Source organism: Branchiostoma floridae, chromosome 7 (assembly GCF_000003815.2).
Source record: "Branchiostoma floridae strain S238N-H82 chromosome 7, Bfl_VNyyK, whole genome shotgun sequence".
In the NCBI taxonomy this organism is placed as follows: domain Eukaryota; kingdom Metazoa; phylum Chordata; class Leptocardii; order Amphioxiformes; family Branchiostomatidae; genus Branchiostoma; species Branchiostoma floridae.
Window position 1 is genome coordinate 16,541,425 of NC_049985.1, and position 13,780 is coordinate 16,555,204.

At 43.6% G+C, this 13,780-nt stretch overlaps 1 protein-coding gene across 1 annotated transcript in view; it reads right to left on the bottom strand.

Annotated features, from left to right (window-relative positions):
* Positions 1-261: 261 nt before the first annotated feature.
* LOC118419502 (MAM and LDL-receptor class A domain-containing protein 2-like) overlaps positions 262-13,780 on the bottom strand; it is a 26,755-nt gene continuing 13,236 nt past the window's right edge. Inside the window, exons 3-9 of the mRNA XM_035825908.1 lie at positions 8,012-8,289; positions 7,475-7,784; positions 5,039-5,319; positions 4,472-4,562; positions 4,064-4,162; positions 3,458-3,579; positions 262-2,054 (exon numbers count right to left, since the gene is read on the bottom strand). Of these exons, the coding sequence (XP_035681801.1) occupies positions 1,803-2,054; positions 3,458-3,579; positions 4,064-4,162; positions 4,472-4,562; positions 5,039-5,319; positions 7,475-7,784; positions 8,012-8,289 (1,433 nt within the window). The 3' untranslated portion in view covers positions 262-1,802. The remainder of the gene's footprint in view (positions 2,055-3,457; positions 3,580-4,063; positions 4,163-4,471; positions 4,563-5,038; positions 5,320-7,474; positions 7,785-8,011; positions 8,290-13,780) is intronic.

Below are 13,780 nucleotides of genomic sequence, written 5' to 3' on the forward strand. Positions count from 1 at the left end.
TACCTGAGTGTACCGCTTGGGGGAGCGTGTAAGCCGCTTCAGGCTGGACGATACATCTACGTTATGCGGAGATGTGATGGAACAGTTACACGAGGGCTATGCTTGCCAATAATATCATAGCCTCGTCTTTTTCCAGAAACAAATCCTTTCCCTTTCTATTCCTCACACAAAAGATAAGACGACAAGAGAATAGGCCACAGCAAATGTATAAGGAAACAATTTTATCATTTTTCTGCGTAAACGTTTTCCATTGATCACATGTGTGCGTGTGTGCTTCAAACAAAGCAGTTCATCATGTTTACTTCACCAGAACCCCAGTACAACATATAAGCAAGATGTAAACAACTATAGACAAAACCGTTTAGATAATTTCAGGCACAAGAGTAAGCGCAATACCAAGAAGTACCGCTTGGGGGAAAGTGCAATACTTGCGTACCAAATATGATACATAAAATAGATTTTACATAAATCTTAAATTTTCCGTCAATAGATAATCCCCACTTTCCTCAGTACATGTATGTGTATCGATTGTAAAATTTCAAAGTTAAAGGCCGTATTTGGGACATGTGTTTGTGTATAGGCTAACATGCAGATTTGGGGCTTACATAGAAAGAATGGAACCAAGAGTACCTAATTACAATCCAGTCTCACAGAACATAAACAATACACTATCATCTTCCACCGTATAATAATCTGAAATAGAAATATCTCTGTTTTGAATATGTTTAAAAATCTGTACATTCTTTCCTCCTAATACCACGATGACATATTCTATAGTATTCTAGCGCTCTATTTGTTCTATATGAAGGCACGGTTTTCTATTATTGTATGGGTTTAGACATAATGCTATCAAATGTCTATTAGCATTTTCTATGGCCACCTAGTAGGGCGCACTGACTTTTCATTATTTGCACAAGCATGAAACTCGCAAAAGTCGTACCAAAACAATTCAAGGCCTAAAAGAAAACAATGTCTACGTGAAACTGGGTTTACCCTTAATTAAAGGAAGTTCCTTTTCATTGGGCCATGTTTTTCAATGATGGATTGAATTAGTATTTGTTGCTATTGCCTTTCCACAGCTATTTCTTAATTCGTTGAAAGATGTCTGTTTCATTTCGCTTTGTATTTGAAAAGAAAACGTGTTAAGGCATGTCTATGCTCAACAACTACAAAGAGGAAAAGTTGCAAATGAAAAATATCACCAGTACCCGTTCAATATATACAATCATAAGAATATCACCATGAGGTTGGCTAATATGCTAGCAAGATCTTGCTTCTTCGCGGTCGGAAACTTGGATTTCCTCGTATTCTGTTTCTCCTTCGTTGTCCCCTTCAAACGCAGCGTTGGTGATTCCGCCATCACTGTCGTCTGCGGGAGGGGGGCGAACCGACGGTAACCGGATGACGATCCTGACGTCATCAGATGATTGACAGCTATCGCCGGAAGTGTTCCTAGATTCCTCATTAGAAACTGGTTCAGTTTGGATTTGCACCTCAGTTTGAATGACTTGTGATGACTCTGTGTCCTCGTTTTCCACCTCTGCTTGAGTGTTTTCTGTGTCCTCAGGATTAGATTGCACAGTTGAGTCATTTTCATCCTCATCTTCTTCTACTTCGCTAGTGGCTTCTATATCTACAGTAAATGTGTCTTTGTCCACTGCTCTTCGCCTCTTAGGCTTTTTCTGCAGTCTTTCTTCCAGCTTATCAAGTGATTCGTCGGGATTTTGGTTTTCCTCCCCTTCGTTTTCCGCGGGAGTGTCCGGCGTTTTCCTTCTTCAGGCACAGGTTTCCAAAGTTTGTCATCACTTTCCGCTTCCGGGTGGGTCGTCCAGCTGATTGTAGGCGCTGTTGAAGACGTCATCATAGGCCGGTGGCGGTTCCCCTTCTGTGGGCGGGGCTAAGGTGGCGGCGTTGATCCTGCGCAGTTGCTGCTCCGCGGCCACCTGGCGTTGGTAGGTTCGGTAAGATGGCGGCCTGTTCCGGAAACGGCGGGAAAAGTATGTGCCCCACAATTCATCGCGGGAAAATGGCGACTGGCTTTGTGTCCTTGCCATCTGGAACAAAAGTGCAACAAAACACGTTAGCTAGATGTAAAATTGCCAAGCAAACTTGTCGTCTTGGAACTTTCAAGTAAACTCACGACGTCATGTCAAAACTGTCTTTGATATTGAGCAACAACAAAACATTTTGCTTTGAGGCCCCCTTTCCATTAGACGGAGATCGCTGGCCAAAATTGGACTTGCGTAACCACTGATTCTATAAATACATGTATAACTGGAGTATGATGCACAGTGTAAGATACATATATGATCTGAAAGTATGATTTGAAAGACAAAAAACAAAACGCACAAAGCGTTAAGTTTTTCGTTGAGAGATCCATCAACTTTTTAAAAAACCGCTCCTCTCTGTTTTCTCTACGTTGAACAGTTACCAGACATGGCACAATGCCACCAGCCATACCCCAGCCCAGACGTGCGGACGGTATTGCCTCCAGTAGTAATTATCACCGGCTCCATTATTCACCTCTCCCCGATATGTGCAGTCCGGTAATTGGTAACATTATATCGCCACGGTGGCCACTACTTCACGCGAAAATTAGATCGATACCGAGAACCATTCCACTCATCTGGAGAAATGAGTCTATAGATATCCCCCGTGGGTGTCATGTCTCTTAGATGAAACCCTCGAAGCAATTATACACTATTTCATGCACCATGAGCCAGACTTTTTATTGTTTTTCTCTTTTTTCAGAAGACCTTTAAATAGCTGGAAAGACCAGCAAAGGAAGACACTTTTTCAAGTTTTTCGTAATGCAATGTCTTTCGAGTCATTTCGTTTTTAGACGCTATTGACGTCTTCTAATGATTTATGTCATGGCGGCCGTGATTATGATCAATCGGTGTTGTAGATTCATTTTCAGCCCCCGAAAATCATTGACTTCCATTCTACAGCCCTCTAAAGACACGGACATCCCAATACCTGCTGGAAATATCGATTAATTTACAGGACAGAAGCCTTTAGTTTCACAAGTAGAAAATTTACTTCCAAAGGATTCTGTCAAATCACTGGAAAGTTGTCATTGAAGGAAAATGAAGTGTGGCATACGGCAGGACGTTTGGCCCCAAACCCAGACGCCATGAGTTCGAATCCGCTGATATGCTACCGATCTTGTCCCATTGGGAAAAGCGCTTTGCACGTCTTTCCTCATCACTTGATTTACGTGCAAATAAGCATCTACCTCCGGTTAAGGCCGTCCCTCGGATAGGACGTTAAATGAAGGTCCCGTGTTTGAAGACACGGGACCCATACATATGAGTGGATCAAACCTTACAGTCTGGTCTCCGCGGCGCGGTGACATCTCACTGAAAAGGTGATAGTCACCCGTGGTGTCAGTCTTTCCACAAATGTGGTAAATCTCAATAGGGACAGTAGAAACATGAGCGTTGCTAACACTTACCGGCGTATTGCCCTGTTGTCTTCCTCCTCGCCGCCGCCGGTAACAGCGGCTTCTCTTGAATGATTTGATGAGTAGCGGTGCTCCCAGCGCTATCACTGCCACCAGTAGAACCACCACAATACCTGTAAGAAACATGCATCATAACATAAACACTCATACAGATATCTTAGAAGTGTGATAAGGCCCTTCGATATAATTCCATCAAATCACATACAACATGTATATCCGCCATTCTGAAACACATGCGTCTAAAAGATATCCTGTGTATATCTGGAGAGTGCTGCACTGGAGATCTCTCAAATCTATTCAAAGAGACGGATCTATGTAGCCCTGTGGATAGCTATTGATGAACGTTACGTAGTACACAATTCATTCCACTCACTCAAAGGCAGGCAGTCATAACGTAAAACGGGGGTCCCGTGCTCGAGGAGGTGCCTCGACTACGTTAATCAGCTTCATTACTCACTTTGGGTACTGAAGTATTGGCACAGGCTGCAAATACACAAGATTAATTCAAATTTAAATAATGTAGGAGTTTCTACTCTAACATGTTATTCCACCACATACACACAGTAGTTATTCTACTATTATTGCCGGTTCTCTAACCTCCGAGGATGGCTGCGATGATGATTGTCTCCGTCCGTGTGGGCTGTAGGAAGTGGTTCTGAGCTCCTCCGGACGTAGGTGCTTCGGTTGGCTCCGTTTCTGTTCAACAATACATCGTTTGTTTTAGTACAAAATATGAACGCCAGACAGTCAACTTGATTTCATCAGGTCGGACAATGATTATATTACCATAATTTAAAACGTCGGCATCTGTAAACATGTGGGTGTCACATAAAGAACCTTGACAGAAAAACAGTCCTAATCTATGTTCGAAGTTATCACCGATCAGTACACTGAAGGATCTGTTATATCGGTTCAGAATGATGGTTGAAACGTCTAGGCAGTATTTTGCAGAAGGAAAGTATTTATGCAAGACGTGAAAAAAACGCTTCATAACGGGATGGTTACCTTTCGGACACCGTCCTGTCATGATGACCACATCGTCCAGCGCGATGTCACCGAACTGTCTACCGGGGTACGCTGTGGCCTCGAACAGGAGCTGTGGGGATAGAGACTCTTTATACATCGTGTTTCTTTAGGCCATGTTGATTTGATTACATGGATGACATCCTCTGAGAACCCTAAAACTGATGCGAGCGTGCGAGTAAAAAAAGGTTTTGACCATTATGAAATCTAAGTGGTCCGAGGAAGGTTGAACATATGACCGAACACACAGAATATAGTATACCAAGCAATAGATTCTTCATTTTTGTTCTTTCACATCTTCCTTGACCTTGGAATATTCCATGACGACTTCCAATATTTGTTTTTGCAATCCACGGCATATATTTGGTTCTTTTGAAGCTGTTTTAAATTTGTACGATCTACAGTGTGGTTGAAAACGTGATTTTTCTTATTTTTGGAAATTGCCAAATTGATGCGCGTGCGGATGTCATCCATACAATCAAAAGTTCAGTCGGTGCATTGTAACTTGGCCAGTCAGCTAGCATACGAGGTGCATATTTTCAGCCGTACCCTGAATGGTTGAAAGGTTGCCGCGAAGGTGACGGAGGCACGGTACCAATGCTGGTCCTTCTCCCCCAACTCGTACAGCAGGCGGCGGGTTAACGTGTCCATCCCGTACTGGATGAAGACGCTGAAGGTGCCGATGTCCTTGCCGTACATGTGGTAGTAGAACTTGGCGCACATGTACTTGGCGTCGGTCTGGGTGATCTCGGGCGTGTACAGACTCGCCGTGAAGTTGTCGTGGTCTTCGTTCATCACTGTGGACGCTTCGATGTGCACGTAGTACCCGTCTGTCAAGACATAGACAACATCATTGTAATAAAAAATGAACAAAAATAAGAATTAGGATTTGCCATTGGCAAGCTAGAAAAAAGGTGTAAGGTATGGACAAAAAGTTAGTGACGCCAAAAGTGACATCGGAAGACAGCTGAGCTCTGGCCTCTGCATGTCATCCATCAACCAATCAATATATTTGGTTGGATTCTTTATTCGTCTGAAGGCCTAGGATTTGTCTTAAATTTCTTATTTTGGAGGAAAGTTGAGCTCTGCAATATTGACAGTCCTATCCATCAATACATTTATGTCAACATGTTATCGTCGTGGATGGAGTGTTTTCTAACGAAGACATATTGGCAGCAATTGGAACCAACATCCAAAAAACTGAATCCTATAGATGTACTTCTTTGTAAATGTTGCAGCCAACCAATGGCTAAGTGGCCAGGCTAGGGGTCACGAGAGGCCACGAGTTCGATTCCTGGCATTGCTGGTTAGATGTAGTGTCCTCGGGAAAGGAACTTAACAAAACTTTGTGAAATTGAATACCTGACTTTTGAATGGGGTTGTACAAGCGATGGAAGAAGAGGGTTGGGCCCCACCTTCCAATACTGTGCCCTAGATACAGTGGATAACGACTCACTGTCCCTACGGCCTCAAAAAGGCTAAGGGACTACCTCCCTTATCGACTACCTCGTTTATCATACTGCAGTTCCTGATAAATCTTTCCCGGACATCGACACCATGATTAATGATCAGCGACCTGCACATGCCGCACTGACACGTGCTGGGTCATACCTCACCAGGCTATCCTGCCAATATCCATGTTAATCTGATCTCATCATCACCAACAGCGTGGCGTATTGGTCGTATGAGGGCATGTCATACCTTTTGAGGGGGGGGGGCAAGGTATAGTTTGTAGTATCTTCACAAGGTAACAACATTGGTGTCACACAAAATGACTTTTTTTTGGCACGGGACGGATTACTGTCGAAGGATTATTGCATTCGAGCAACTGTCAATGAGTCAATTAGTGCATAGCCCAGCAATCTCTACTATATTGCTAACTGCTTTGGTTTCTCACTGAACAGCAATACGTGAATGTCAAAAGAAAGAAATGACCTTAAGGACATTTTGTCCCGCTTTGTGGACTGGACCTGCGACAGACCTTTACTTATGACATATTGGAAATCGTTATCTTACAGTGAAAATCTTTCCAAAACACTGCCCATTGACATCAGCTGTAGGTCTACAACACAAAAAGTGTGTTCTAACGTTATGTTTGACAGTTGACGTAACGATCGGCTTGTAACATCTCGTTTCTCTGATGTCAGTTAGCACGCAATCCGTCCGTGCAAGGCCGCGGGGGTAAGGGAGATTTATTGACCGTTATGCTGCATCTAAACGACGACAATCAGTACGCCTCCACGACGAATCTATCAAGAAGGTTCGTTCAGGATAAATTTCACCCGCTCTCTTCACCCACTGAATAATCAAGAATTTATATAAAGTCGAGATTAAAAGGCTGATACCAACAACATCAAATAATCCGGAAGCTGACCTGTATCTGATGAAATTTTGAACTAAATAATTTTAGAGTATGGCTTCAATTTGTTCTAGAATGCGATGTTTGGAACCTCCAAAAATTATGAGACTTAAGCACCATACATGCTTTAGCATTTGTAGTTGTGAAGAAACCGCACATTTGCACCATATTTGTTCATATAATTTGTTTTGTTTTGATTTTGTCATTGACATCGAAACCTTTTCTTGTATGATGATTATTCTCATTGTTGCAAGGTAAAGACCCCAAAAGCTTGTGTATCCGTATACCTGGTGACACACCAGCTTAGCTGATATTAGCCAAAGATATCATGAATATTAACTAACTTAGTCCTAAAGAATTCCCCACTGGTAGGTCACGGTTTCCATTTGTTATCGGGTCCCGGGTTCATTTTAAGTCGGACTTAAATTCAGCCCAGGCAGGGCCTCTTTTTCCAATTGCGACTTAAGTCCAATTGGTTAGATCGTAAGCAATGATAAGCAAATGAGTTGGGGACAAATTTTAGACAGTCCAATAGGAAAATAAAAGACAGTCAAAAGGGATAGACGCTAATAGGTCTATTTAACTCCTGTTTGAGTTCAGGTGCTAAGAATGATTCTGTAAGTCACCTCCATCAGGTCTGGCTTCCATCGGTCCCGTCTTTGTAGTCGGGGTCTGCCCTCTTCTCCTCATCCACACCAGGTTACCATGGTGAGGGTTCTCCCAGCCGCAAAACGGGTCGTCCGAGTTGTTGAAGAAGCATGACGTCACCATGACGCCGTCTGGCGACTCAACGAACGGCTCAACGGTATAGCTGGTGACGTCATCAACGGTGGTGGAGGAGGAGCCCAGTAGTCTGGAGGGGGTTGGTTCGTCTGCCCTGAGCTGGACGTCATCGATAGCCAGGGTGCCGTCACCTCTTCTACCCTTGATGAGTACCTGAAGCGTGAGGGTCAAGTTCAGGTTTAGTAAGTTCACATTCAGTTGAATCACAGGTGTTTATGAATTTTAGTGCATAGGCAAACTGAAAATGTTTGTCTTGGTCTTCGACGTTGTTTGTAACAAACATGATTTTCATTTAGATTTCTGATACATGTGCCCTCCTCTATTGTTTATCAAACTTACAAATAAAACAAATGTTGTTGTCAATGTTCATGCCATCTTACCGTGAAGACCTTGCAGCCTGAGTCCGGGGACACGTACAGCCGTGCCTCCGCCCATCGCCGCCAACTCGACCCCTCATAGCTGGTCAGCGTCTCGGGCTTGCCTACCTCCGGGTCCGAGGGTTCACACAGCACGGACACGTTCAGGAAGGGGTATGGCGGCTTGATGCTGTTACTGTGCATGTAGTAATGCACACTCACCACCGCGCTGTCCACGATACGGAGTGGGGAGATTGTCAACACGCTGTCCAGGTCGGATTCTATCACAGCGACATGGCCTTCTGTAGACAACAAAGGGGAAACAACAAAGTTATGTTAAACTGAGGGATAGTATCACAGTAGTCAGGCTTTTAGCCAGGCACGCGTCATGTGGACGCGCTTTTCTTAGAAATTTGACGCACTGGACGCCCTTACACTGGGGAGAAAATCTGTTATATTTGGGCCTGTAATCTTTTATCTTTATAGTCTTATGCTTGTTAATCAGGTAAGAAGTTTAGGTGATTTGGAGACGGAGTAGATGTCATTGGAACATTTTAAAGGACCACTCGCGAGAAATTATGATCACATGTGCTTCATGTCGGCCATTTCTTCCCCATTTTTTTTCTGGACGAAATAATTTTTATCTCTCTCATCTATCCCTTAGTCTAACTATTTGACTGTTGGACAGTTGGGGCGCCACACACGATATGGTAAAAAGTTTTCTGCACACTTCTCTGCTTTCATCTTCGTTTCACTTAGCCTATTTCCTGTCCATGCTCTGATATCATCCTATCATCTTTTAAATTAGTTGCTTCCGTTATTGACATTTTTCCTACGCAGTCGTGCGCATAATACGCACCTCATACGCACGTCAATCGTTTTGTGTCAGTTTTAAGTAAGAAGGCATGACTGTACCCTAACGTAGAGCAAAACACACAGTGCTGGGATGCCTTTTGCCGCCCCTACATTCCCTTGGTAGAGTCTGTTCCAGCCTTTCGTGCCAGGTATGCTGAGAATGCCGTGTAAAGGTCCTAGTTACAACACAGGGCACGCGACAAGATGGGCGTTACCCGTCTGGTGGAAAATTGTGCCAACTAGGTCGCCGTATAGTTTACATTGCAAGGTCACAAAACAGAGATAGCCCAACTATCAAATGTTGCGAAAATAAGCCCCGAATTCGCCAAAATTCTTTGGTGGGCGATGTGGGGTAAGGGTCAGTTTGGCAGTGGGAAGACATTTGACTTTCCTCAGCTGCCTACCCGTGGGTGTTCCCACGCTGTTGTGGCCTAGAGGTTTCTGTTACTTTGTTATCCAGCCAGCAACTAACTAGAATATCGTTTCCTTCCTTATACATGTGCTGCCATAGTTCTCAAGTAGTAGTGTGGTCTATTTTCTAACATACCGGACGGAACAAAATATCTTTAAATTTATGTTTGTGATTTTTATGTTCACTAATACGTGACACGTGATACTTGATAATAACACGTGAAACTGTACAGTGATTATTTTGTTACGTAACCAGTTCCGGTATTGGCATATGAAATGGTTATCCCCAACTCAGATTCTGATAACAGTTTTGTGTATAGCACTGTAACTCCAAACGTTTTGGCCGAATGCCGTGGCACGAATCCCATCAAATTTTAAACGCGTGCGAGCTTATTTTGGTTGCAACATTATGAATAGGTGTGTCCAGGAAACACAGATTACTACGAGAAAAACTGAAAGTTATATCGATCCAGTACAGCTCATGTACAACTTATCTTCCACTGGTCTCGACAGAGAAGACTAAACGAACGCTATGCCGACAATATTTACAGGATCTTTACAGAAATTCCCCTTGTTCTTTTCGACAATGAACAGTGGACCACGGATAAATGTCCTGTCCTAAGAACTAAAACCATTTCCAGTAGCATGCATGTCGGGTGAGCGATGCAGCTAGAATCGGGTTCACGGCTTCAAGTTCCAGAGGCAGGGCCGCTAGCCACTATAGTTAAGGGTACAGCCCGTCTTACGTGCAAATACGTGCTGTCTACGTGCCAAAACGTGAGCAATCTTTTGGGATCCGTAAGTGATAAGTACCGTCTCCGCACGAACTCGTAGGGAATCCGACAGATTTTGGAGCACGCAGACACACCGTAGAACTTTACGTACAGGCAAAACTTTGTGTGCCATCGGGCTTCGGCTTCGGCCCCCGTACGTGCCAGTACGGGCGACGCGCCTGCCCTGTACGACCTTAACGTTTTCAGAAATTTGTGGCGGACGTGGCCTCCCAAAAAACATACGGACAAATTGCACGTACAGCAGGTTGTGCCCTTAGCTTTATACGAGAGTGTGGGTGGGTGCACTCCATGGAACAATTAAAGATTCTGACAAGTTGGGGAATCATTTCCCCTCCAATGTTAATAGCATATGCAGTTTACAGTATTCCAACAAATGGAATAATCCATCCCCATATCCTATAATCACATTTGTTCCCTACACAATACCGTGAGGTGTCAGTGTTGCTCACGGTCTGCGCGCGTGTTCGATTTCCAACGGCACGAGTTTGCCAACGTGCCGGGATTGAATTTATTTTTATCGGTGTCGCCAGAAGTATAGATTGGTCTGCGCGGCGAGATGTCAGTTATGGCGCCCAAGGCTGATAGGGCAAAGGTCCCAGAAAAGTCAAAGATATTACACAAAAACACACACTAAAACGTTATTTTATATTCATACTTATATATACTTAACCATTATTTACTTTAAATCATATTGTTTTGTTAAAGGATCAATCCACTGGGCTGTCAGACTATAACAGCAATTTGTTTCTACACATTGCCATTATTTTCTGCACTGTAAATCTTATAACATTCGTGGTTGTATTTTCGCAATGCCTTTCGACCACGAAAGCACTACGAGTACCGATTGTGTTTTGTGCTACAACTTGACACACAGCGAGAAGCTATTTCCTATCGCAAAATTAAATGATTAAATGCCCGCGAGAACTAATTGATTTACGTATTCTATCAAAATGCATATCTCAAAGCAGATCCTACGGTAGCATAACACACTCCTAGGCCGGCTTCACTCCTCTGCCAGCTTTTCATACTATCTTATACTACTGTAGGATCTGCTTGGAGATTATCAAAATGCTGCCGTTTTGGTGAGAAGAAATATGTTGTATGGCAACTAAGCATGGATATATCAATAAGGACACACACCCTCCCCCAACTGAAAAGTGACCTTCCCAAACAGAGTCCATGATATATTTGTAAGCTTGCTGTTGCGACATTTGACACCAAACTGACACCGGTTCACGGGTAGTGCCTTATGGATACATGTGGTCCTAAGTAATGATCTCAGTCAATATCCGAGGTCCCTCCTAAATAGGTTTAACTTCCGTGTGTTAATTGGGTGTTGGCCGGTCCTGACCTCGCCGGAGGTGTTGTTGGGTGCTCTTCAGATGGACACGATATGGGCGGAGATCTCTGAGAAGGGCCTGGGATACTCTGGAAGCCAGCCAGGATCGGGCAGCTAGGACAGTTTATTCGGTGGCCCAAGACAGTCAGCCCGCAGATTTCCTATTAGCGCCCGGGGAAGTTTAAGCCCGAAGGAGGTCCACCTGCCCTGGGAAAGGGTAGAACCTCTTCGCTAATGTGAGATCGTCGGGCTGACTGCCTTGGCTCCCCAAACAACACTCGCTAGCTACCCGGTCCTGTCTGGCTCCCAGGGTATGAGAAGGGCCTGGGATAGACATGCTCATTTCTCACGTCCGTTCGTATCTGTTGGTTATGTGACAGTGTACCAATGGTGTCCGTAAAAATGAAAATGGTGACCCTGTAGGCTTTTATAGTCTGAAGCTTAACGCCACTGCAGTTCCAACTGAAGCCACTAGAGGACACAGCTTACGCCACTTCTTTCCACGGACAAAGCAAACTACAAATAAAACATCGTCACTATAGCTTGTCTAGATGAAATAGAAATAGCAAAACCGGACGTTCTGCTGCAGTACCAAGGAAAGGTGTTAGGGGGTCCGAAATTTAATCATTGATTCGATACGATAAGACCTTTAAATTCCATGCCATTCCATCCCTAATTCCTAGCTTTTTGAGTTATGCTGCAAAACCATGCAACAAAAAAATGATTACTCATGCTGTTGGAACTTCTGTTGCTACAGAGAGGAGTCAATGCGAAATCAAGTAAGAATTTAGCCACCAAACACCAAGAAATCGACCACTTGGGAGCACCGACCCGGTAGGAAGCGGAATCATGACTCAAGATACCTTATAGACTTAGTAATGTAATCCACACACATCTGTTATTGCCATGCTAAGCTTTTGGAGCCGATGCAATATATGTATATCTTTTAACTATGTATAACAACAAGTCCCCAAACAGTTGCTTCGCTACTTCCAACTTTCTCAACTTTGCCTTGTTTCCGCAATTCCACCCTAAACTCTGTCCTTGTGACTGACGTTAAGTGGAAACAGACAAATGTGATTACCAAGTTCACCAGACACAGTTTTCATTTCCACTCCGCCTTGGGCTACTTCCTATGTTTACAGTTTCCCGTGACACAGACCTTAGCTTTCAGCCTCCAGTGTACAGGTTTCAAAGTGGAAACAGTTACTGTGGGCTCTAGGGTTTCCACCGACATCTATCTGTAGACCGATAGAAGTCTCTCTCAGACTCCATGGGTTGCTGTAAAACTCGTAGAAAAGGGAAAATAGGCCGAATAATATGCCAGGAGAATTACTTGAACCCGTCCATATCTATCCGATTCAACGATCGAATCGGTTCAGAATATCTCGAAACGATTCAAGTTTTGTTGTGTGAACGCTTCCAAACCGCTTAGCTATTAGACTTTCTCCGAAAAGAATTGTTTCTAAACCACATCCGAGCTGTGTTTTGTTGTTAATGTTATCATACATTTTGTTCCCACATAATGCCCAGCCGGACCCTGGTTTGGAATTAATGTGGCTCTGGCATTTTCCGACCATCCAGTCTACCTGGCCATTTTAAAAAAAATTACTTGACACGGTATCTTATTTAGTGCACTTGCCAAATGTTTTATATGATTACTGTTTTCCCAGAAACCCACGGAGTCTGGTGGAGACCAGACCGACAGGAGCGGATCTGTCGGCGGGTCCCTGACACAGTTTCCGCCGAGTTGATACTGTGATTAGATAGAACCTTCTACATTTCCTGACTCATGGCCAGCCTAGTTCCACTGGGATCTACCGTTACAGCGCATGATTAGATAAAACATATCCGTAAATAGTTTCATCAGGTTGGTAGATCAATTGAAAAAAAGTCTTCTTCGTTACACAACCTTCCTTTAATTCTTCTTACATAAAATGTACTTGTGGCCTCTTGAACCTCTGTGGACATAACAGTCGTACGGGCGGAAGATTACTTTGTATCAAATGTGGTGAATTGGTTGGATTCTAATCTCCAAGAAGATGTATTCAAATACAATTCAATCTCTACAACTGGATAAAAACGGATATTTACTTCCGGACGTTTCGAGTGACATCCATCACTCTTCTTCAGCAAAAGTAGAATGAACTAGTCAGAACAATTCAATACCAGTACAGCTAACTAGAAAAACTGGTTTAACCACTAAATCGTTAGGATCATATGCAAAAGGTTACACAAATGCAAATCATGTTAGCATAGTTCCTATGGTCAGACAATACCATAGGAAAAAACTATTGTCCTTTGTTGTGCAAGGCGGGGTCCCATGTACTGGAAAGTTCTACGCGTAGTCCTCCCTTCCTGTTCAAGGTGGGGTCGTAGATCCGCTCGTAGATG